The sequence below is a fragment of the Anabrus simplex genome, chromosome 13, assembly GCF_040414725.1.
Source record: "Anabrus simplex isolate iqAnaSimp1 chromosome 13, ASM4041472v1, whole genome shotgun sequence".
Classification (NCBI taxonomy): Eukaryota; Metazoa; Arthropoda; class Insecta; order Orthoptera; family Tettigoniidae; genus Anabrus; species Anabrus simplex.
In genome coordinates this window covers 71,859,323-71,885,747 of record NC_090277.1, presented here as the reverse complement: position 1 = coordinate 71,885,747, position 26,425 = coordinate 71,859,323, and the positions used below count along the sequence as shown (strand labels likewise).

General features: G+C 42.4%; 1 protein-coding gene and 1 non-coding gene across 2 annotated transcripts in view; both read left to right on the top strand.

Annotated features, from left to right (window-relative positions):
- Positions 1-26,425, top strand: part of LOC136885014 (guanylate cyclase 32E) — a 355,176-nt gene that overhangs the window by 316,390 nt on the left and 12,361 nt on the right. The window contains exons 14-18 of the mRNA XM_068230059.1: positions 1,757-1,828; positions 3,725-3,884; positions 15,299-15,503; positions 18,221-18,355; positions 19,449-19,561. Coding sequence (XP_068086160.1) covers positions 1,757-1,828; positions 3,725-3,884; positions 15,299-15,503; positions 18,221-18,355; positions 19,449-19,561 — 685 coding nt within the window. The remainder of the gene's footprint in view (positions 1-1,756; positions 1,829-3,724; positions 3,885-15,298; positions 15,504-18,220; positions 18,356-19,448; positions 19,562-26,425) is intronic.
- TRNAI-AAU (transfer RNA isoleucine (anticodon AAU)) lies at positions 16,394-16,467 on the top strand. The gene has a single exon. It is a non-coding gene; the product is annotated as a tRNA-Ile (tRNA).

Below are 26,425 nucleotides of genomic sequence, written 5' to 3'. Positions count from 1 at the left end.
ACTCTGGATCTCAGGGCTTGTTCGAGGTCCACTCAACGTGAGGATCTACCTGACGGTGAGATATGAAGACTAGGCAATTCGTCACGCTGATCATGTGCCACCTCATAATTAGGGAAAGAAACCAAGGCGCAAAATGTCTTCTACCCGCAGTGAGAGTTGCATAAGTATTAGCGATCTGAACTAATACTGTCTCAACTATGAGAACCACAAAAATGTATGCAACTCGTAACTTTCCTTCGTGATAATCTTCCGGCTGAGCAGCGGCCACAAGGCCTCTTAGTGTTAGAGATATCTAACCGGTTATGAGTTACTTCAGTGAACATTTTAACTAACATTCCTTGTAAATTTAGAGGAGAATGCCTTCAAACAGGATTGTTGTACTTCAATATTACCTTCAAAGACTTCAAGGAGATTACCAAAGGCCTATCCTTGTAATGTTAACTTTAACAGATAGGTTTCTTTGGATCTGTCCAAGGTAATACAACGCTCATACATAATACATTTACTGATCTACACTTTTGGTTCTGTCTTTATTAGGAATCAAAAGATGCATTTTAAATCAAGAATTTTAATTTTTTTAAAGAAATCTATAATGAAACTGCGCGTGGTATCACTACCATTGAAGGTTCATATAAAAATCAATAATGCTGTTAATAAGCATATTTTTCATTACAGAACTCTGTAATTCGTCATCTCGCTGTTTTGGTTTCCCAAATAAATAAATAAATAAATAAATAAATAAATAAATAAATAAATTAGTACTACTACTAAAGATGTTTTCATTCTTCCCCTTAAGGGAGAGGCGGGCCTCTTAGACGGTGACGCCGTCTCTCAGGCCGGGAGATTTGTTCTGTGAAGGAGATGCTCGGAGAAGGTGAGGGGGTTGGTGTCCGTGGCTTATGCTAGGAACTGTCCCGTCTCCCGAATGCAGAGGCGTAGAGCCGTGGCCAACCCTCCTCTAGTTAAATCAAAAAACAAACTAGTGGAAGTTTGCTGGGCCTTATATGACTAAAAGTCTTAATATTTTTCTCAAATGCAGACCAAGTTTGATTTGTAGTTGTCAATCTTCTATGAGTTATAAAAATTACTGTTACGTGAGATGGAACCTGTTAAAATTATGACGAGACTTAAGATGCAAAATTAAGAAATAAAGAAGGGGTTGTGCTCAGATGGAGCGGACGGCACATGTCTCCATTTCAGACTACTATACATTAATTTTAAAGTTTCTTCACATTATGTGTTGAAAAAGGTGGACTAAATCCTATTTTAATTAGAACTAGTCAAAAGATCATTTCCATCACATGTAATAAAAATGTTGTTTTTCAGAAAACACACTTAAAATGCAAATACCCCTTACGAAATGTGAATGCTTCCATGTTTCTTAACACATAAACACGAGATGGAAAGTGATGTAACTAATTATGAAGCAAGATGTTTACAGAAATCAACGTAAATTACTGCCTTCTAGAGCAAATAGTTCCATAGATATCTTGTCTTAACTGAAATGGAAAAATATCTTGTGCAGTAACATGCGTTTTTAAATTTATAAATACTTGAAGTCATCCAAAATCATTGAAACACGTATCAAAGGAAAGAGGAAACTCCAGCCATTGAAAATATCGACCTCTTTTTTACCAATACCACCTTTCATACTCGCGTTAACTTTGTGTATAGCCTGGACAATGGGCACCCGTTCATTGAAACATTCTACATTGTGCAGGTATGTGATCTTAAGGTTGTGTTGTTTTCTTTCCAGGATATCCTGGAGAATGAGGACGTCAAGCTGGACAACATGTTCATCGCATCTCTTGTTGGAGATATCATCAGGGTGAGTGAACATTAACGTCCATACTAGTTTTATATGGCTTTGACATGTTTGTCGAGCAGCGCCCAGTTGGCTGCTGTACTCAATGGAGATATCACTGGAAAGTATAAAGAAATGTTTTAACATGTTGCCACAGTTCCAATCTTTCCTTCTTTTTCTTCTTCTTCTTCTACCGTTTTTGTCACATCTGTGTCGTTGTGTGTGCGGACTACGTCGCACATGTGGATTTGGTCCTCATTTACGGCCGGATGCTCTTCCTGACGCGCCAACCCTATTTCTTCTTCTTGTACCATATCATCATTCGATGTTGCCTGTCATCAGGGCGATCTGGTTCTTGTTCTCGGCAACTAAGGAAAAGACTGGCGGTACTGAGCCCATATCATTCCCGTAGATTCCTCTACTTCTCCTTCCTTCCATTTCACCTTGTAAGGAGTCTGTATCTATCATTTCGAATGATATGGACAAAGTACCCAAGTTGTTGAAGTTGTGCATGCTCTTTGTTCATGCGTTACAGTACTTCAATGTTACGTATTCTCTGAATACATGATATTCTGAACGGACGTCCGTAGCACCACATCTCAAAAGATCGACGTTTTTTGCTGGAGTTGTCTGTTGGGGTGCAAGTCTCGGCACAATAAAGTAAGACAGGAAGTAAATGGAGTCCCTCTTACTGAGAAGTTTGCTCATTCTCTGGGACCTGATTTGAACAGCATTGTTCCAGCTGTGACCAAGTGCGCGGCCGAGGGATGTAATCACTATTGCGTGTTGATAGCGTGAATACGAAAAGGAGAACAAACACCCAGTCCCTGTCCCATATGAATTAATAAGTGGTGAATCGAACCCGGGACCCTTGACGCTGACTCCTTAGCGAAAGGAGTCGGACTAGCAAGGGTTTCAATCACAGTACTTTAATTTCAATTGCTGCTCGTATTCAAGGAGGCAACATAGATGTTGCAAGGGAACGCAACCATGACTTTATCCCTTGTTCAGCTCCCAGACAGGATATGTAAAATTCTACTCTCAGGAGACAAAACAAGATCTCGGTATCTGATCCTAGTGCATCTTTTATTCATGGTAACATGCAGTAACGTTGTCTCACCGCAACAGTCACAAGACAACTCTATTAATGTACATATTTCAGATCCTGAAAACACGATTTTCTAAAGTTTAATCTATTCTTTTCTCTCCCTGAATTGATTACCTTGATATCATAGCAAACAGACTGTATATTTACAAGCATATGGGACTTTCAATTTTATATGGAGTCAAGTCAGGGACGCAAAGTTTCGTTTTAAAATCTCCCCTGCATTGAACGAAATTCCAATCGCGACGGGTTTGGTAGAAAGCCAGTCTTGGTAATAATCAGATATCGTATATCAGATAAAGTTCAGGTTTCGCATTTAATCTTTAAATCCTTATTAACATAAGGTCTTTGGGGTCATTTGAAAAGTTGCGATACGAAATGTGTTCGACGATATTACCTAGCAACCGTGGTGTGAACTAGTGATGGATGGCCAGACATGTAGAAGTGGTTACCCAGTTCGTACTAATTCCATAGGCCCACCTTTCGATGCACTGAAACCTTCACTTGTCGACTTACAGATCTCTGTTTAAAACGATTCGTTTGATGAAATAGTTATCAATTTGAGTTTTTGTAAGACATATTCGCCACCATTTGATTTTGCGAAAGAGAAATTCGACAACCGTTTTTTTCTACCCTGCTTTGTGATATCGTTTCCACTCCACATACCGATTCTAACACCGATATTTTTGCTGTGTGTTGTGTACTGTTTGTTCCGTCTTAATTAAGTAATTCACGAATTCGACCAACCCTTGCATAATACATGTGTTACTAAGCACAAATGAAAGATGCAACACTAGTTCTCTTGTCTCTTGCAGGGAATGCTGTACTTACACGAGTCAGTGATCCGCTACCACGGCAACCTCAAGTCATCCAACTGCCTCGTGGACTCCCGGTGGGTCGTCAAGCTGGCCGACTTCGGGCTGCACGAGTTCATGCAAGGAGCCACTCCACAGGATCCAGTCAGCGCCTGCCAAGGTAACGGAAGGGATTATTTTTGCACTCGTATTAGCAACCTGCTGACATAATATCCACATATTCCCCCTTTTAAGTGGAGACACAGGGTCCGAAGAATTCTGATGGAGCAATCAGGAATTCTATATAAACATAAGATGCTCCATAATGTTCCCTATGTACTCTATGAAACTCCTCTCTTCAAATCAAGAAAATTGAGGCACAGCGAATTGTTGAACATTATACACTGTTGAGTTACATGGAAAAATAAAATAATCCAATTATTATCTTATATGCCGCCCATGGCCATTCACTAATGATCACTATGACCGCCAACCGTAAGAAATAGCCTGCACGGTTGCAAGGTTACACTTACGTCACCCGTACTGTTACAGTACATGACGCTATTTCGTTATACGATTTTTCCAATTTACCCCCACCTCTAAGACATATGTTATCAGCAAACATTTGCTCTGAGAATGATTTCTCATGGCCCGTTCTTCTCTTAGGCAATTTTCTGCCACTAAGGAAAACCGAACAGAAGAATTTCCCAGATAATGATTGAAGAGTGCTACATCTCCAGTTCATGTATTGCCGGGCTGAGTGGCTCAGACAGTTGAGAAGCTGGCCTTCCGATCCCAACTTGGCAGGTTTGATTCTGGCTCAGTCCGAAGGTGCTCAGATACGTCAGCCTCGTGTCGGTAGATATGCTGGCACGCAAAAGAACTCCTGCGGGACTAACTTCCGACACCTTGCCGTCTCCGAAAACCGTAAAAGTTGTTAGTGGGACGTAAACCAAATAACATTATTTGTTTTTTTAGTTCATGTATTCGTCAAGTACCTTTCTTTGGCCAGCTTAATAATCACAAAGACCCAGTCTGAAACATTAGTTCTTCGATATCAAGATTTTCTGGAAGGAAACTCACTGCCGTGTGCTTCCTTATGCCTACACTGTCTACATGTTACTTGTTTTCCGTTATACACAGTAATGCAATGTTTACGGAAGCGTTTTAAGCAGTTATCACAAAGTACAGGATGTTTTTAATGCTAATTTTTGCTTTGAGGTTTGGTTTTCATTGTATAAAGGCTCCATTGTGGGCTCATTTGACTACATTATTATCATAGCCCGGATGTTCACCGATTAATACACTGACTGACAGAGCAAATGCAACACCAAGAAGGAGTGGTCAGAACTTTATGCCAATTGCAGGGTAGACTGACGTCACTGAGGTATGCTCATGATGTGAAATGCGCCGCTGTGCTGCGCACGTAGCGAACGATAAATGGGACACGGCGTTGGCGAATGGCCCACTTCGTACCGTGATTTCTCAGCCGAGTCATTGTAGAACGTGTTGTCGTGTGCCACAGGACACGTGTATAGCTAAGAATGCCAGGCCGCCGTCAACGGAGGCATTTCCAGCAGACAGGCGACTTTACGAGGGGTATGGTGATCGGGCTGAGAAGGGCAGGTTGGTCGCTTCGTCAAATCGCAGCCGATACCCATAGGGATGTGTCCACGGTGCAGCGCCTGTGGCGAAGATGTTTGGCGCAGGGACATGTGGCACGTGCGAGGGGTCCAGGCGCAGCCCGAGTGACGTCAGCACGCGAGGATCGGCGCATCCGCCGCCAAGCGGTGGCAGCCCCGCACGCCACGTCAACCGCCATTCTTCAGCATGTGCAAGACACCCTGGCTGTTCCAATATCGACCAGAACAATTTCCCGTCGATTGGTTGAAGGAGGCCTGCACTCCCGGCGTCCGCTCAGAAGACTACCATTGACTCCACAGCATAGACGTGCACGCCTGGCATGGTGCCGGGCTGGAGCGACTTGGATGAGGGAATGGCGGAACGTCGTGTTCTCCGATGAGTCACGCTTCTGTTCTGTCAGTGATAGTCACCGCAGACGAGTGTGGCGTCGACGTGGAGAAAGGTCAAATCCGGCAGTAACTGTGGAGCGCCCTACCGCTAGACAACGCGGCATCATGGTTTAGGGCGCTATTGCGTATGATTCCACGTCACCTCTAGTGCGTATTCAAGGCACGTTAAATGCCCACCGCTACGTGCAGCATGTGCTGCGGCCGGTGGCACTCCCGTACCTTCAGGGGCTGCCCAATGCTCTGTTTCAGCAGTATAATGCCCGCCCACACACTGCTCGCATCTCCCAACAGGCTCTACGAGGTGTACAGATGCTTCCGTGGCCAGCGTACTCTCCGGATCTCTCACCAATCGAACACGTGTGGGATCTCATTGGACGCCGTTTGCAAACTCTGCCCCAGCCTCGTACGGACGACCAACTGTGGCAAATTGTTGACAGAGAATGGAGAACCATCCCTCAGGACACCATCCGCACTCTTATTGACTCTGTACCTCGACGTGTTTCTGCGTGCATCGCCGCTCGCGGTGGTCCTACATCCTACTGAGTCGATGCCGTGCGCATTGTGTAACCTGCATATCGGTTTGAAATAAACATCAATTATTCGTCCGTGCCGTCTCTGTTTTTTCCCAAACTTTCATCCCTTTCGAACCACTCCTTCTTGGTGTTGCATTTGCTCTGTCAGTCAGTGTAGTTTGAAATGCAGACGTCTGAATCGACTAACGTGCACAACAGTTCTGCTATGAGATTTGCATAAACGTTAGGGGCACTGCTTATGTAAGTTATGTTACTGTCGCAGCAATACGGAGGAGTGGCCTAGTGCATTGTAACCTATTATTGCCTAAACATCATCATCATCATCATCATCATCATCATCATCATCATCATCATCATCATCATCATCATCATCATCATCATCAATGTCCCACTCGAGTCGCCCGAGTGTGGTTTATTGCCTAAACTTCTTGGCTCTAATTTTCATCAACGTCCTTGTCGCAGAATGTAGAAGGAGGTTCTCCGTCGTGCCGGCAAATCATACGAACTCTTAACCCTCAGAAAGTGACCAATTTCTTTCAAAAGTAAAGTCTAATACTACCGATCACAGGACGGTACCTAGTCGTGCAGGAAGAAAATTATCTTGAGCTCAGAAAATTCGAATAATGGGTAGACATCAGCGATGTGACAACGCTGATGGAAGAAACAGAACCTGGGAAAACATTATTCCGCGATCCTCACAAAAGTCTGTGAAGAGACTGCACCAGAGCTCTTGCTTCTTTCTGTCCTGATTGCAGAGAAGGGGGTAAATTATAAAGTAAGTACTGCCAGAAATATTGTGAATCTCAGATGAAAATACTCAAATAAATTAGAACATTCTGATTACATCTCATTTAACTGAATTATATTACACTTTAATTATTCCTAATTGCTCATCTGAAAGGACAATGACCACGATGATGGCGGAAAGTTGGGAGCTCACGATCTGGTTACCTAGTAACGCCCTCGTCTGTTGTTTGTGTGGGCTGTGGTAAGTGGAGCGTGCTACTGTTTACCACCACAGCCTTGATGAGCTTATTTCGAACATCCGTCAGAACTGCGTAATTTAAAATCTGTGATGTACAGGGTCCATGTGATATGACTAGAGCTGGGAGTAAGTTAGAATACAAGTTTACTGGAGCGGGCAACAAGTATACACTAGCGCACAATGGTTATGCTATCAGCTTTGCATAAACATTAGGGGTAAGGGCGATGAAAACCCCTTGAATTTATGTTACCCTCACGAAATTATGGAAGAGCGGGCTAGCATATTAGCCAAATTAGTTTCCATCGAAACCTATTAGTGGCTAAAAACCAAGATCTAGATATGGCAACGTCCGGAAAATCAACCTTAGAATAACGAAAGCATTGCTCTTACAGTGTGATTTATCTCTCTTTCTCTCTCTCTCTCTCTCGCTCTCGCTCTCGCTCGCTCTCTCTATCTCTTTTTTTTAGGTTATGAGCCCAGAGGCTGGTTGGATACTCAAATACCGTGGCACCACCACAAAGTCTTTGCAGTTATAGGGAAACCACAAAAACCAATGGCAGCACCAAAATGAGGCATAACTAGACAAGACGAGGAGTGAGGTAGTTTGCCGTTGCTTTCCTCACTGGGCCAGAAAGTGGTATTGTAGCATAACAGACCCTATGAGCAGCACCTTCATAACACTCAGACACACTGGTTGTGCTCATCACTACCCACACCACAGCAGCTTCCATATTGTCACAGCCATGGATGAGACTGTGACTACGGTGGAGGTTACAATTTTGCTCTGACCTGTGCCAATGGACTGATACAAAAATATTGCATCCATCAAGAAATGGTAACAGGCGGCTTATAGCTCTGGAACTAACAAAATATTCACCCCTCTGGCTGAACTATCTCCTCTTTGTGCTACAGTGAGAGCCAGCAAATCCCAAGTTTCCGAGTTCAAACGCGGAGGAGATGTAGTCGAAATTTTTAAGAAACTCCAATCGATACCCCAAGTCGTACAAAGTCACTGCTGGTGCATTTCGGTGTTTAAAACACTCAGCCAAATCCCGCCACATAGTAGAGTAAAACGGAATATCAAATAGCCTACAAGATGTCAAATAAAAGCCGCCTGCGCACGGTAGCTGAGTCCATACGATTACTATTTTCTTAATTATTATTATTAAGGAATGAATTAATTCATTCATTCATTAATTCAATCCGTTAGGCCATCTTAAGACCACACGAAACAGTTTTCCTTATCTTGTCTTCCTATAACTTCTTCATCCTTTCTCCGTGTTGTTTTCTTTCTTCCATCCATTTACTGCCTCATTTCTTCTTGGCTTTCTCTGGAAATTTACCATCAAATATTGCTTTTCTAAATTCTTTCCTGTTTGCAATTTCTTCTTCCCTAATGCAGATTGGTAGTTACAAATCTTGTCCGGCTTCTTTGAAAAATGCTGGTTTGGTTAAAGCTGATTGGACTATTCGTAAGTTAAAAGTAGCAGACATGAAATTAGGGGAAATTTGCTAGTATAAACAGGTGGAAACAATGGCAGGGGGTTCTCGGAATGAGGGGATAAAGGATAACTTAGGAATGAACTCGATGGATGAAGCTGTACGCATAAACCTGCTTCGGTGGTGGGGTCAAGTGAGGTGAATGGACGATCATAGGTTACGTGGAGAATATTGAACTCTGTTATAGAGGATAAGGAAGACGAGATACTCAGACTCAGTTTCTAACGATTTAAAGATAAGTGCTGTAGAAATAAACGAGGCCACAGAACTGCAGTAGTTACAAATAGAGGATTGCGGCGGCGTTAGGAAATTAACAAAGGCTTGCAGACTGAACGCTGAAAGGCATAGCCGTCGATAAAGAATGTGTATGTTTGTTCTTTTATTTGCATGGTGTTAAAAAATTATTTTGTTAAACTGTCTCTATCCATTTTGTACAGTTAACCAACGAATCTTAATCTTCTTTCCCTGGAAGCATGACCTTTCCTTTTCCGATATTTTGTACGTAACATGTTCTGGTCTCGATTGTTGTTATTGTTACCATATTATTATTGTTATCATCATAAATGTGGGGAATTAAAGATAAGTTGACACTTCACTGGCTTCAGTAAAATTCGTTGGGTGCTGGAAAAGTTTTTCAAAATGTCCTTTTGTGTTTAGTTCGCCCTTTGTATTCATAACAACTTGTATGTACTTCTTACCGTAGACCATCGCTTGACAATCAGATTTTCTCCCCTTCTTCTCTTAGTGGAGTTCCATATTGATTTGCGTTGCCTGTATTGAGGAACGCACTGTCTTATTTCTTATTCTTACTCATCAGTATTTTACGATGACCTTGTTTAGAATTAGGTATGAAGCCAAACCTCATCTCCATCACTTGTTTAGAGAACACGGTGCAACTTTGCATGAGAGGTTGCTGTGTTGCCTGCTATCAGGAGAGACGTATTAGGCACGCTGTTGAACAAGTAGGTTATCGGGAATTAATTACTATACGTAGGAAGATGTAGAGACAGTGAGTGGAGTTTAAACGAGGAGCGGTCTTGGGGAATTCACAAACATACAATAGTACCACGAGCAATTTCAGAAATAATATTGTAACACTTATATTGATTAACTTTGGTCTCCGAGGGAGTGAAACATTGCGCGCCGATCTTTCACTGCTGCGTTCCCTGTTCAAATATTGGTAACTCCGTGTGATTTATTTCTTACCAGAAGTTACACGCAGGCTCCGAACACTATGTATCATGTTGTCCATTAATATCCCAACGGATGTACTTTCAAAGTAATGAAATAACACAAACGAACTGTTGTGGTAATAGAATGTAATATTATATCAACCAACACCTAAAATTACTGGTACGTCACATATAAAAATACATCACATTTGTTTTTCTCCGCCAGGTGAGTTGGCCGTGTGGTTAGGGGCGCGCAGCTGTAAGCTTGCTTCCGGGATATAGTGCGTTGGAGGCCCACTGTCGGCAGCCCTCCGAAACCTCCAGGTATAAGGCAGGAACACTATCCCACGCCAGTCCGGCCCCGCGGTGTAGGGGACAACGCGTCCTCCTGTCACCCGGCGGCCCCAGGTTAGATTCCCGGCCGGGTCAGGGATTTTGATTGTAATTATTAATATCCCTGGCCTGGGGACTGGGTGTTTGTGACGTCCTTGATCTTCCTTTCCCCGTACACAACATTCCACACTACCACCATTCCAATTACACGCAGGTTCATACAATATGGTGCCAGTAGGGGCAAAAGATCCACACGGGTCGACGCCCCGAACAATAGCATTAAAAAAATATCCCTACACCATGGTAGTGGCACATAAAGTTGTTAGGCCTCATAGAACGTAATTTTATTATTTATTCATCATCATCATCATCATCATCATCTGTTTACCCTCCAGGTTCGGTTTTTCCCTCGGACTCAGCGAGGGATCCCACCTCTACCGCCTCAAGGGCAGTGTTCTGGAGCTTCAGACTCTTGGTCGGGGACACAACTGGGGAGAATGACCAGTACCTCGCCCAGGCGGCCTCACCTGTTATGCTGAACAGGGGCCTTGTGGAGGGATGGGAAGATTGGAAGGGATAGACAAGGAAGAGGGAAGGAAGCGGCCGTGGCCTTAAGTTAGGTACCATCCCGGCATTTGCCTGGAGGAGAAGTGGGAAACCACGGAAAACCACTTCCAGGATGGCTGAGGTGGGGATCGAACCCACCTCTACTCAGTTTTTTATTAATCAGTTCACTCTTCAGGGTTCGATTTCCGCTCGGCCTCAGCGAGGGATCCCACCTCTATCGCCACAAGGGCAGTGTCCTGTAGCCTGAGACTTTGGTTCGGGGGGATATAACTGGGAAGGAGAATCAGTACCTCGCCCAGGCGACCTCACCAGCTATCCTGAACTCCCAAGGCCGAGAGGTCTCCGTTCCAGCCCTCGTACCACTTTTCAAATTTCGTGGCAGAGCCGGGAATCGAACCCGGACCTCCGGGGGTGGCAGCTAATCACGCTAACCACTACACCACAGAGGCGGACTTTTTATTTATTTATTTATTTATTTATTTATTTATTTATTTATTTATTTATTTATTTATTTATTTTATTTATTTTATTTACCCTCCAGGATTGGTTTTCCCCGCGGACTAATCGAGGGATCCCACTTCTACCGCCTTAAGGGTAGCGACCTGGAGGGTGAGACTTTGAGTCGGGGATACAACTGCGGAGAAATACCAGTACCTATCCCAGACGGGCCCCAACTGCTGTGCAGGACAGTGGTCTGGTGTGGTGGATGGGAAGATTGGAAGGGACAGACAAGGAAGTGGGAAGGAAGCGGCCGTGGCCGTAAGTTAGATACCATCCCTACATTTTCCTGGAGAAGGAAAACCACTTCGAGGATGACTAAGGTGGGAATCGAACCCCGCTCTACTCAATTGACGTCCCGAGGCTGAGTGGACCCCATTCGAACCCTCGTACCACTTTTCAAATTTCGTGGCAGAGCCGGGAATCGAACCCGGGCCTCCGGGATTAGCAGTTAGTTAATCACACTAATCACTACATCACAGACGCGGACATTGTTATTATTATTATTATTATTATTATTATTATTATTATTATTAAGCCGGAAGTACTGTTCACCTCACTGCCATCTAGGAACCAACCAAAAACCAAAGCACGTAGTGAGAATTAGTTCCCTAGTAACAATAACTGGTCTCTGGAAGATTTTCGAGTCGTACCCCCAGTTTACAAGCTACAGTAATTTGAGCTTTACCGCCACGAGTTTAGTACGGGAGACAACGTGCGCGCTCTGCGAGCCAGCAGGAGAAGTAACCTACTCGTAGCCGCTAGATGTCGCGAGCGTACGGCGCACGTTACGAGTCCAGTTGGAACTTCTAGCGCGCGAAGAGGCCAAGAGCAACAAGGCGGGATGTGAGATTCTTAAACTTTTTAAAATAATTATGTGCTGAACTATACGTAGGAAAGGAACTCGATTCCAGACTTCCAGTATTTCCGGATTAAACTTTGATGTTCGATTGTTGTGTTCTGATCAGACGTTTCTGTGTAGTGTCCTCCGCTCTAAAACACCTCGCGCTTTATTATTTTAGTAGCTGCACTTATCAATTTATTATTTCTTTCTTTCTTTCTTTCTTTCTTTCTTTCTTTCTTTCTTTCTTTCCTTTCGTTTTCTTCTTCCTTTCTTAATCCGTTTACCCTGCGGGATTGTTTTTCCCTCGGACTCAGCGAGATATCCCACCTCTACCGCCTCAAGGGCACGAGAAATTTTATCGGGGAAACAACTGCGAAGGAGGACCAGTACCTTCCCCAGGCAGAGTCCAGAGGCCTTGTGGAGGGGGATGGGATGACAAGGAAGAGGGAAGGAAGCGGCCGTGGCCTTACGTGAGGTACCATCCCGGCATTTGCCTGGAGAAGAAGTGGGGAACTACTTCGAGAATATCTGAGGTGGGAATCGAACAGTTGACCTCTCGAGGTTCAGTGGACACCGTTCCAGCCCTCGTAGAACTTTTCAAATTTCGTGTTAGAGCCGGGAATCCAACCCGAGCCTCCAGGGGTGGCAACTAATCACACTAACCCTTACACCACAGAGGCGGACAAGATTTTTTTTACCTTTTTAAAATCTAGTGCAGTTCTTGCTAATGCAAGTGCAAAGTATTAAGTAGACTGTGTGTAATGTCCCTGTCAAGGTGAAATGTGTACCTAGTTTTCGATGGTCGTGTCGAAATAGCTTTGTGGTTTTAAATTGTTCCTTATTTTCAGCTTTGAAGTCTGGCAACCCTTCTAACAACGTCGTTATCGTCAGTAGTAGATAACCACTATGGCTTTAATACCCATGCAATGCAATAATAATAATAATAATAATAATAATAATAATAATAATAATAATAATAATAATAATAATAATAATTGTTATGTGGTTCGCATGGGTGGTTGTAAGGAACGGCGGGGCCATAAATCTGCACAAAGGAAAATTAAGAATAATAATATGAATGAAATCTTTATTTGGTAAGAACAGCAAGTGCTAGTGGTCAACGAGGGATCATACTCATTCTTCTTTTACAAGATAATAGCGGCTGATAGCACCTATATTTATATTAGGAGAAGTTAAGTGGAAAGAGGCCTTCATGATTAATAGAGTTTGGATGTTCAGGCAGGAAGTGTTGTGTTGGTAGCCGCGTCGTCCGTAGTACCAAGTACAGTAGAGACAATACGCGACACTTGTTAAAATGGGAGACAATTCGACGGTTGCGCTTCCAGTGACTTGACCTGAAAAGTCGCGCTAAATTCAAATATCTATGGAAATGCACATACCAAAAATGGATAAATAAATTACGTCTGGAAAGAAAGTGGTATTGAGATATTAACTTCGAAGTTGCTAAAGCAATTCTGGAAAAATGAATGAAGAATTATTTAAAAGGTTATTATTTAAAGACTGAAATTAGACATATAAACAAGATGGGAAATGGACTGCTGTGAAATGGCTTGATCCTACATTTATACATTACGTTTTTAGCTTTAGCATTCCTGCCTGAACTCTTACGGCTGGATTTGTCTTTTTTTCATTTAAAAGCATTGTATCATTACATTAAGCTACTTGTCAACAAAGATATCGGCACATTCCTTACACACATGATGCAATGAATTAACATTTAAAAGCTGGACAATTTTCCTCTTAACATGAAGCCTACTAACAGAAAGAAAATCTATAAAATTCCGGCTTTAATCTGAGAAGGGGGATAAAAGAAAGAAAAGTATGAAAATGTTGTCGATAGTGATGCTTTGAGGAATATTTACGTACAAATAGAGTAAAAATGTAACATACCCTTGGCTGTATAGTCGAGAATTTCTGAAGTCGCTGGCCTGGAAATGATCTGAACGGTTCTTATAATTCTTATATAAGCGTAACGTCCCTTCTTTATTGTACAGATTATCCAAATCACTTCTGTGACATTTCAAGACCCACAGATCACACCTACAACAACACATCGGTATTGAAAGTTAACTGCTGCACTATACAATAAAATATGCGTATTATATTTTAAGCCAGTTAAAATATGGGTCGAGAAGGTCAGAAAATTGTGAAGTACTATAAAAATCTCTTTGTCACTGGAAGAATATATATGCAAACACAATATTACATACATTTTCTTGTCACGAAAAAGAAAGACCGCGCATTCTTCTCTACTTCATAGTTGCTGCAGCCAAACACAGCACATACCTTTCTCCTCATGTTGAGGACACACGCTACTGTTTAATTATGTCAACTCACTGAAAACGCACAAATAACACCAAAAACTTCACACACAAATACACGTGCTCTTATGACAGAATCAGTAGTTGTCAGGTCTACCCCCTAGAGAGAGCTCTAATAGTTGTCTGTCGATATCTCGCTGAGTGTCGCGTATTGTCTCCACTGTATTTGGTAATACTTTGTATAGCGAGAGTAATCGAATGTCTGGGGGTTCTAATAAGTCTGCTCCTAACGCTTATACAAACTTCGTGACAGAACTGCTGTGTAGGCTGGAATATACCTGTTACTCTCTTTTTTAAGTTTGCTGTCTAACCTGTTAATGCTTTAACATCTGGGTTTGGGTGATTAAATAGAAATAGTGATTTAGCAGGTTCCTACTCTAGACTTGACGTCATAGTTCAACAATAGAGATCTCCACCTGTCAGTGGGTACTGAAGTAGTATTAAGAAGCTATCAATCTGCCTTGCCATTGCCAGTCACCTTTAACGACAGGCCCTCATTCTAGTCAATGACGTTGGGATAAGATATTAGGACGCAATGACAGCGTCGTGCATTGAAGTGGCAACTTTGTATTAAGAAAATGAAGGTGTGCCAACCCCTAAAAGTTAAACTTCTGACGTGAAAGTTCAAGCACGAGCGTCTAGAAAACAAGAAGGTAGAAAAAAAGTGTGTCATACGGAAGTATCATATCATTGCCGAAATGAAGTAGAACAGTTGACGCTTAGAGGGTTTGTTGATACTGTAATAGCATATGTCATTGTGCAGTAAGGAGACTGATTTTTCTGCACAGGATTGTTGTACCGAGCTCCTGAGCTACTTCGCACCCCTCAGCAGACTCCCACGGTAGCCGGAGCGCAGAAAGCTGATGTGTACGCCTTCGGGATGGTCCTGTTCGAGCTGCATGCCCGCCATCTCCCGTACGCAGAGCTGAACCTCAGTCCGGCGGAGATCGTGCGCAAAGTGGCCGGCAGGGAGCCCGGCCAACCGCCCTTCAGGTAAGTCCCTCACTGCAGTCTACCTTTGATTTTGCTTCCGGTGAAGAAAACATACTCGAAAAGTACAGGCAGAAAAAGGATATTATGGTACATCACAGTCGAAAGAACCGCTCTAGGAAGCCGAGAAATGTCGACACCTCATAATCTGCCCGCCTTAAGGCTGAGCAGCCATGGCCCTTCGGGGCTGTTGCGCCATGGAGTTTGTTTTTTAACAGTCGAAATAAGGGTTCACTCGATTCCCTACCAGAAATTCGCAAGATGTGAAAATGAGATCCTACACGTAAAAAATTAAGCGACCAAAAGAGCAGTCAACTGAACAGAGTTTCAAGAGTTGGGGCAAAGACTGAAAAGTTCGCTAATTGAAGGAGAAAACGAATTAGTTTTTAATGATAACTCTAATCACCATCAATAACATGCAGTTTCCCCACCTTCATCGGAGAGACTGTCTTATGAAAGCTACGTTCGGTTATTATTATTATTATTATTATTATTATTATTATTATTATTATTATTATTATTATTATTATTATTATTATTATTATGCTCTTTCAGCAACTGTTGGTATTGCGAGGCGCCGAAATTTCGTACTGATGTTATCAAACATTTGTCTTAAGAATGTTTAATATTAATGAGACTGTATTACAATATGAGTAAATCTACTGGACAGTGAAACAAAATATAAAATAGAAGAAGAAGAAGAAGATCATCATCATCATCATCATCATCATCATCATCATCATCATCATCATCATCATCATCATCATCATCATCATCGGAAGAACTAAATGTGTGTAATACTACGGCCAAGATGTTTGTTCTGTATCTCGACAAGGCTGTCTGACGTGAGGCACTCTAGTATTGACTGCTTCTGACAGAGAATCGCTCAACGTGGCCCGTTAGCTCAGTTGGTTAGAGCGTCGTGCTAATAACGCGAAGGTCGTGGGTTCGATCCCCCCACGGGCCAGTGTTTTTTTTCCTTAACACTTTTTTATAACTTACATCGTACGCCCATTTATTATCATCTTTAATGTTACCTTGGGATGTAATTAGTTCATCAATGTGACAGTTCATATTTTCAGTTTGGAAGTGGGGAGTCCGGATTTTCGGGCTGTAATAGGTTACAATGTAAACTAATTTCTTTATTAGGAAGTGACATCCAATCCACTCTTCCGCAACGTAGCGGGAGTAACATAAATTTTAGGGGTTCTTATGGGCTGCGGCCCTAATGTTTATGCAAAACTCATGGCATAGCCATTGTGCGGTTAACGAACACTTCCACGCTTCAGTAAGTTAATATTCTAACCTGTTGCTGCCTCCGGGATCTACAATACAAACAATGTCGTAGACTTGTGTTAATCACGACTTGAGTCGCGTCCAGTAATCGGGAGATAGTGAGGTTCGAACCCCATTGTCGGCAGCTCTGAAGATGGTTTTCCGTGGCTTCCCATTTTCAACCACACCTCAATTAAGGCCAAAGTCACTTCCTTCCCACTCCTAGCCCTTCCTATCCCATCGTCGCCGTAAGACCTATCTGTGACGTAAAGCAACTTGTAAAATACAGAAGTATGCATCTACGTGGGACATTTAACACGCCGAGACAGCTGTCTTCTATCTTCCGACAAAGATGAAGCAATAGAAATCCACTGCGGTGTGAATTCTTAATGCGTATCGACAGGCGTTAAGATGCCTTGCTTGTTCGCCAAACGCTCACCAAACAACGGCTACTTCACTTTCGGAATGAAATCAGAGAATAAAGTTCTAAGGCTTCTCATTACCATCTCCGTCCAGTTCCATTTATAATGCTCTTACAATGTCTTCGCAATAGACTCGCCAAATATCTAGATGAACGTCGGTGTATAACAGGCACGCGCACTTCGGGGGGGGGGGGGGAGGTGGCGTGATTAACACGATCACAGACATACGAAGTGACGAATGACTGTTAAAGCAAACATTCACAAGCAAAGAGAGAAAAACCGGAACAATAATGGAGCTGGTTTCTCAAATTCATTTTTGAACGAGTCTTATGCACGGAGTTTTCAATAATATTGAGCATACAGAAAAATAGAACTTGATTCATAAATAAATGATTTCTTTTATGTGTGAAGCTATCAGACATATTCACAAGTAAAAAAAGCAGAACTTGCTTCATAAGTACATTTTCTGAATAAATGTACTACTATGTTAATTTCCTGATACGAAAACTCTAGCACCAGATGCACCGTCTGAACAGTCTCCATTGGGAATTCTAATATAAAACCGCATACCGCTTTAAGGCCTTAGCAGTCTCCGAAACATGGCTAGTGCTAGGGGTGAAACGCTAGCAATTAGGAATGAGTTAGCTGGAAAATTTATAATGTCCAATAATGGACCATTTATATTGGTATTCCAAAGATTTAAGACAATAAGTTAAACAACGATCCAGTCCTGACCTGAACGGTTTAAAATCCTGCTTCTTTTATTGTGGAAGGATTCCATTACTGTGAGCAGGACGATTGCACCTATACTTATCGCTCTGCATTGTATAAAACAAGAAATATTTTTTCATCGAATGACGTCCAGCCATAGGAGATATTTGTGTCAATAATGTCGTATGCAGTATTTTGCGTCGGTAGTTGATTTTATAATTTTGGGAAGAACAATATTTTCTAACTTATTATTATTACTGGTGAGTAAAATCCAGTCTCTTGCAGTATTAATTGTAGTGAATCACTTTACAGACCTCATATGGATGTCCTGGAGAACAGCTTCGACTTCGTTCGTGACTGTTTGAAGGAATGTTGGGCTGAGATACCAGAGGAGCGACCGGACTTCAAGGCCATTAGGACCAAACTACGACCCTTGAGGAAGGGCATGTAAGTATTATTATTATTATTATTATTATTATTATTATTATTATTATTATTATTATTATTATTATTATTCCGCGGTCGACCGCTGGTCTTCTGACCCCATCTTATCAGGTTCGATCCTGGCACAGACCGGTGGTATAGAATGTGCTGAATATGTCAGCTTCGTTTCGGTAGATTTACTGGCACGTAAAAGAACTCTTGCGGGACAAAAGTGCGGCATCTCCAAAAATCGTAAAAGTGACCTAAATCAATAATATTATTATTATACTACTCGTTGAATAAATAACAGTATTAACAAAGTAGTTTGTAAGACAATAGTAGGAAGAGGTATTATTTTCGTTGCTCGTGATGCCAAAAAGGTGAGGTTTGCCATTTGCATTATCTGGGAGGAAATGTTAAATTGATTGTAAAGACGAAACAATTCTTTCGAGTATTTACGTATAGTCAATTTTTTAAAAATATTTTCTCATTTTCTAGCTTATCTTTTGCTGCTAATAAGACACATTTGGGAAAGCTTTTATAATATGATTAAAGAAAAAGTAGTTAAATATTTATACAACGTCAACTTCTTTCGGGATGTCCTGGGGCCAACAGTAAACATCACCAGCTACAGTGACTCGCTCTTCAGGCCAAAACTTCCCTTCCAAACCTTTCTAACATAATTTTGGTGACATAACCGATGTGCTACGAGAAGTTCATATTCAAAACGCTAGGTGCCTGTTTCCACTGTAATGCCTCAAAATCGAATCTGGAATCCTATGTGGCCCTGGACGTCCCTGCCTCACTGCTGAGTTGTGTGGAGTGATTTTCTATTCGCCACTCCACTGCTAGTATCACTTTCTTATTCCTAGTATACGTAATTCAGGGATTTATTTCGCACGTTACAGTGGAAGGGCAGATATTTCGTTTTGTAAATGCTTTCCTCTTAGCACATCGGTTATGTAATTAATGTTTAAAGGTAAGTTTCCCCATGAAGATGGCACTCCCGTTCTAAGATTGTAGTCCGGACGACATTTATGTTAGAAGGTTTGTATAAATAACAGGAGTTAACTTTGCCATTCCCACGTCATTGCAATGCGGGTTACTTGTATTTCAGGAAGCCCAACATCTTCGACAACATGATGGCCATGATGGAGAAGTACGCTAACAACCTCGAGGCGCTGGTAGACGAGAGAACCGACCAGCTGCAGGAGGAAAAGAAGAAAACAGGTGAGAAAATCGTCTGGCTATTTACAGCTCATGCATGCTTTTCAACCATAACAGTGACATTTCTTTTGATCATCGTAAAGATTTTATCCATTCCCTGCCTTTAACTTATCTGGACAGTTTGAAATAAAGAATTTACAGTGGGAGTTGACGCGGGAATGGAACGCTTCCATTGCCCAAAATTAATAAAAAATGAAAGATTGAAGCTACAAATTTTTATTCTGGTCATTCCATGCGAAATTCGACAGCAAAACAAAAAAAAATAGATTTTACAAATTATTTAGTGACATCTTTGACAAATGAATTGGTTGGAAATATTCTTCTTCGTAATCCGTTTACTCTGCAGGGTTGGTTTTTCTCTCGGGCTCGGCGAGGGATCCCCCATACACAGTGTCCTGGAACGTGAGACTTTGGGTCGGGGAGGACCAGTACCTCGCCCAGGCGGCCTCACCAGCTGTGCTGAACAGGGGCCTTGTACAGGGATGGGAATATTCGAAGGGGTAGACAAAGAAGAGGGAAGGAAGTGACCGTGGCCTTAAGTTACGTACCATCCCGGCATTTGGCTGGAGGAGAAGAGCGGAAACGACGCAAAACCACTTCTAGGGTGGCTGAGGAGGAAATAGAAACCTCTCTACTCATTTGACAACCCGAGACTGAATGGTACTTGTCCAGCCCTCGTACCGCTTTTGAAATTTCGTGGTAGAGCCGAGAATCGAACCCGGAAGTCCGAGGATGGCAAGTAATCACACTAACCACTACATCACAAAGGCGGACTGGAAACATTCATTTCCTATGTTGGATAGTCTTTCTTATATTATATGTTGAATATACAGTAGAATATTTTTTCGGCGTTTAATACTCTACAGACTATTAAAGACAGGATGTTGATTTCTAACAATGGTAAAGGTAGTACAAAAATAACTGTCTTATGAATTTGGTTATTTCTGAATATGTCCTCGCCAATCGCGCTGTGTATGGGGTAGAGTGCCTGCCTTTTACACGGAGGCCCCAGTACACTTCCGGCCAGTTCAGGGATTTTTACCTGGATCTGAGGGGTGGTTGGACGTCCACTCAGCCTACGTGATTAGAACTGAGGAGCTATCTGACGGTGAGATAGCGGCTCCCGTCTACAAAGCCAAAAATAACGGCTGAGAGGAACCGTCGTGCTGACCACACGGCACCTCATAATCTGCAGGCCTTCGGGCTCAGCAGTGGTCGCTTGGTATGGCACGGTGCTTCGGGGGCTGTTGCGGCATTGAGTGGGTGCGAGGTGATGAATATTTTCTCGAAAACGGTTTATGAAATTTGACACACATCATATTTTAAAAGAAATGAAAGTCTCTAAGGTTTCCTCTTCCAAACACGAGATGGAGTGCGTTTACAAAACCATAATTCTATAAAAGTGGATTTCTTTGTCAAACTCGTGCTCGTGTAATCTCTGCGCGCCACACGCACTACACTGCTGCATGTCTTGTTTCCGGACTATCAAACCCACAGCTTGTAAATCTTTACCACTTTGATACTTGCATATCATTCACAAACCCATATAATTGACAACGCAGGTACATTCAACTGCAGAAACCAAAAGCGTTGATGTATAAAAATAAAATTAGCATTTGAATAATATCTTAACCAATCCACATGATTTTATGTCACTGAAAATCCTCCTGTATGTATGAAAATGAACCCCGATTCAAATTCCAATAACGTCCGCCCACGAACCTACTGCCTGGCGTAGCAGGGGGAGAGGTGATACTCCCACGTGGCGCGACCCAGGTGGCGGATACGGGGTTCTGACCGGCTTGCCGGCGGACTTGAGCGAAATAAAATAGCTTTGGCGGACCAAACACACAACCCCCGGTGGGTGGGGGACGCAAACGAAGAATACACCCACGGCATCCCCTGGCTGTCGTAAGGGCGACTAAAAGGGGCGACCAAGGGATGATCGAATTAGGTACAATAAGACTTCTTGCAATTAGTACCATCGCGCGGGAACTCCAGGTGTCGCCTTTACTTGCGAGTAGTATCACTATGTTAGGTATACAATAGGTTTGTGATTGGTGTGTGAATCAGGATGGGTTTTACAGTACCCGTGATTAGTACCTCAATGTGTGGAATACCGCGAGTCTACGCTACTTTTGATTAGTACCGCAACACAACAAATACCATGGTTCTACTTTACTAGCGATAAGTATCATTATGAGGGGCCTTTGACCTGGATTTTGGACCCCTTTAGACAACAAGCATCCTCGATTCAGGAGTGTGGTTTACATGCAGTCTCTTGGTCACTAATACTGTTCGTCAGTAGGCTGACCATTCAGCCAACGAGTCGGACAGTGTCATAATAATAATAATAATAATGGCGTGTGGCGTGATGAGGATGAAATGCTGACGAAGACGGCACATACACCCAGTCCCCATGCCAGTGTAATTAACTAAGTATGGTTAAAATTCCGAACCCTACCTGGAATCGAACCCGGGACCCCTGTGACCAAAGGCCAGCACGCTAACCATTTAGCCATGGAGCCGGACCCCCGCTATCTTACAAGCCAGGGATATTCTTTTTCATCTGAGACATTTGGTGTTGCTGGAGATGCAGGCCACCCCTTTGCCAAATAAGCTGAGAGCGATTAAAGAAACTACTACCCTTCTGGGGTCGCGTGGTGTTATGTCGTCTTCGGATCGGCCATGGTATAGCAACGCACTCGTACATACCGAACACCGAGTACCATCTCTCTCATTCTGCGAGATGATGAGCAATCAGTAGACCTCGTTATCCGTTTTAGCAGGCCAAGTTTTTCGTGTTTAAAAGTGAAGTTCATATATTTATTTGATTTAAACTATGATTTTCTTGTTAAGTACGCTTTTGTTCTTTTGACTGTGTTTTACCTATCACCTTACATATTTCAATAAGGTTTGAGCTTTTAAAGTGAATAAAATAAATGATTTTTTAAAAAGGCAATGCCTTTATTACATTTTTAAGTCGTCCTGTAAGAAAATAAGCCATTGCGAACTGGATCCAGTTATTATTGTACATTCATAGTTATTTTTGAAATGCTACATAAAGGTAGTGGGTAGATTTTACCTTTTAATTATTTTTTTCGTAGCATCAGGGGTCGATGATCTAGACGTTAGGTCTCTTTAAACAACAAGCATAATCATCATTACCATAATCATCATCAAGAAGCCTTTATTTCCCCCTGTTTTGGAAGCCTTCAGTGTTTGTATGGAGATGACTATCGTCTGCTTTATACTTAGAACGATAATTTTATTCGGAGATGTGTCCACTGTGACGTCTTGTTGACTTCCTTACAGGTTTGCGGAGAAATCCGTGTTTGTTGTGGACGGCTATTTAAATGTAGCGGCTGCAGGTGTCCATACATTACTAGCGTAGCTGAGGCTGACGTCACTTCCTGTCTCCCCATACTACTGACTCACAAGTAACGAGGTTTACCGAGAAATGTACATGAGGTGATCCAGTCCAGTCGTCAAGTTGTTCTGCTGGAAATGAGCCACCATGGGCCACGCAGTTACATCTTGAGCACTGTGAATTTGAATCTACCTTATTTCTCCATTAACGCCTCCGCAGCTCAGGTGGCAGCGCGTCGACTTCTGACCGCAGGGTTCCATGGTTCACATCCCGGTCACTCCATGTGAGATTTGTGCTGGACAACGCGGAGGCGGGACAGGTTTTCCTGCGGGTACTCCGGTTTTCCCTGTCATCTTTCATTCCAGCAACACTCCACTATCATTTCATTTCATCTGTCAGTCATTAATCATTGCCCCAGAGGACTAGGACGGGCTTCGGCCGCCGGCACAATTTCTATCCTCACCGCAAGGTTGGGGCTTAATTCTTCCATGCCTGACCCAGTCACTGACTGGAAAATAAGTTGTAGGTTTTCTTTCTTCTTTCTCCGTTGTCTTTGCAAATATTAGGGTTGCCGACCTCGGAATACTTTCTTCTCTCAGAACGTTGGCGAAAATCCCGGAGTGAGTTTTACTATTTTGTATTTCCCGTATCAGAGTTGCACCACCCCGATGGTCTAGTGGGTAGCGAGCTTGCTTCTTGACCGGAGGTCCCAGGTTAGATTCCCGATTAGGTTATGGATGTTCACCCGAATCAGAGAGCTCATTCGGATGCGCTCAGCCTAGGTAAGAATAATTGAGGAGTTATTTGAGGGCGAGAGGATTGTTTGGGCTGAGCAGCGAGCCCTTGGTACGCCAAGGCCTGTCAGGTCTGCAGCACCATCGGCGGTGTGGGATGTCGAACATGTGAGGAGGTTTCGTGTCCACGTCCAGTTTCCCTTCTGTCATCACTTGTAGCATTCCAAAACACGTGACAGAAATAGTCGGTCTTCCTGCGTTTTGTGGGGATTAAGACGTGGCATGATTTCCCAGCATGACGAAAGACCTTCTCGTTGACGACATGGTATTCTCATGGGATTCTGCGTTACATCCACATTCCAAAGGCTCTTCGTGCAATGCTCACTCTGGTTTAAATTTCTGCATCTGAAACCCATCGTTGTATTAGCCAGCATCCTGTGTAGCACTTATTTGAGTGTTGTATGTTCAGACGTAAGTAGGATGAAATGCAAACTTACTAACATGTATCCTGCAACACAGTTTTGCTATGAGATTTGCATTAACATTAGGGGCCCAGCCTATTAGAACCCCTAGAAGTTATGTTACTCTCCCAACATTACTGAAGAACGGGCTTGCCTTCTAGCCACATTAGTTTGCATTCTAACCTATTACTTTCTCAAGATCCGGACTCTAGTGATTATGAGGCGGGAAAGATAACTTTATATTATTAGCAGGACAATTTAATGGCTCAGATGGTAGAGCGCTGGCCTTCTGAGCTCAACTTGGCAGGTTCGATCCTGCTTCAGTCCAGTGGTATTTGAAGGTGCTCAAACACGTCAGACTCGTGTCGAAGATTTCCTAGCACCTAAAAGAACTCTTGAGGGACTAAATTCCGGCAGCTCGTCGTCTCCGAAAACCATAAGAATGGAGTTAGTGGGACGTAAACAATTATTCTTATTCTTCTTCTTATTATTATTATTACGGAGATACCGTGGTTTACAGAGGTAAAAGAAGGGGCGGGATGTACGGAAATTGAAAGATTGATTTATCTCTTTAAAACTGGCAGTTTTATTTCTTTCCTCTTTTCCGGTGTTAACTTTTAACAAAAACAATTCGCTAAGCGAATAACAAAACCTCACGTACAACAATGCTCTGGAGAATTAATATTGTGTATTCATAGAACAAATAAATAACATTAATTAACAATCCGAGCTTGAAGCCACCACCTAGCGACCACTGCTCCATTCAATAATATCTCTTATAAGAGCACTTTTGCTCCACAAAATTATCTGGAGACAAATCTCCGAACATTATAACATTCCAGTCTTCGAAAGGCACCATTCAACCTTTAACTGTACAAGAAGAGCATCTTTGCTCTATACATTTACACTTAGGAAACTATTTCTAAAAATGTCCAGTCTATCAAACGCACAACTTACATTTTACAAAATGTCACTGTCATAATTGCTCAACAGTCTGGTATGTTCAACATGAAAAGGTATGACATTGATTGTAACAGGGATAGCACGTAGCCTATCTACAAGGCCTTTGGTAGAAAACAAAAGGTTAACTTACTGGTCCAAAAACTAAAGTGGAAAGGAGGCGATCTCTTGCACTCCTAGAAATTTACGTAAAATGCATTAAAAACCTACTTGGGCTTGTGGCCCGATGTTACAGAGGCTAAGCCTCTGCTGAGGTTAATAGATGGAGTAGCTTTACGTCACACCGACACAGATAGGTCTTATGGCGACGATGGGACAGGAAGGAGCTAGGAGTGGGAAGGAAGCGGCCGTGGCCTTGATTAGGTACAGCCCCAGTATTTGCATGGTGTGAAAATGGGAAACCACGGAAAACCATCTTCACGGCTGCCGACAGTGGGGTTCGAACCCACTATCTCCCGAATACTGGATACTGAGAGAATATTTAAGTTACGGAAATTACAACAAAGAAAAAGTTACAAAATCATAGACAGATCAAAAGCTAGTTGAAAGGGAATTCGAGAGGGTTCCTCACTCTCTATTCCCTTATTTCGGTTAAGTTCTTTCGACTAATTGGAAACTTGCATTTAAAGATTGAAATTTACACTGGAGAAAAGAAAAATACTTTACTAAGACTGGAAACCTTCCCCACGAGCTAGTTTGCAAAGACTATCTAATGTTTATACGCAATTTGCCATTACCTTGAGCTGATAGACCTCCCGAAGATGGACGAGGCACCCCCTCCTTTATAAACACACTCTAGACTGAATCGATCAATAAGACAACTTGGTACTAAAAGTGCCAGCTTTTGTAGCAGAGGGGAATGTTCCAGAAAACTCTGAGCTAAGGCCCGACCACCGCCCCCTCCCAATTCTGATTGGATAATTAAATAAATACCAGAAAATTTTGATTGGTAGAAAAATAAATCTATAAAATTTTTCATTGGCCAAGATGTTAAGTTGGTGGAAGAGGCAGGAGTTTTGTAGGCTTAAACACACCGAAAACAGTTTAGTACACATTGACAACATTTATGCAGAATTTTAATAGTTCATGTTTACACCAGAGGGCACAGACACAAGTTTATAATCGTGACACCTGTTGAAAAATGTCCAAACTTCTTGCGCTAGTTGTTGCAAGTTTTATATTTTAGATGGCATTCTCGAAAGATCTTCATTTAAATGTGTGGGGTGGGTGTACCTCCGGTACAAATTATTATTATTATTATTATTATTATTATTATTATTATTATTATTATTATTATTATTATTATTATTATTATTATTATTATTATTATTATTATTATTAT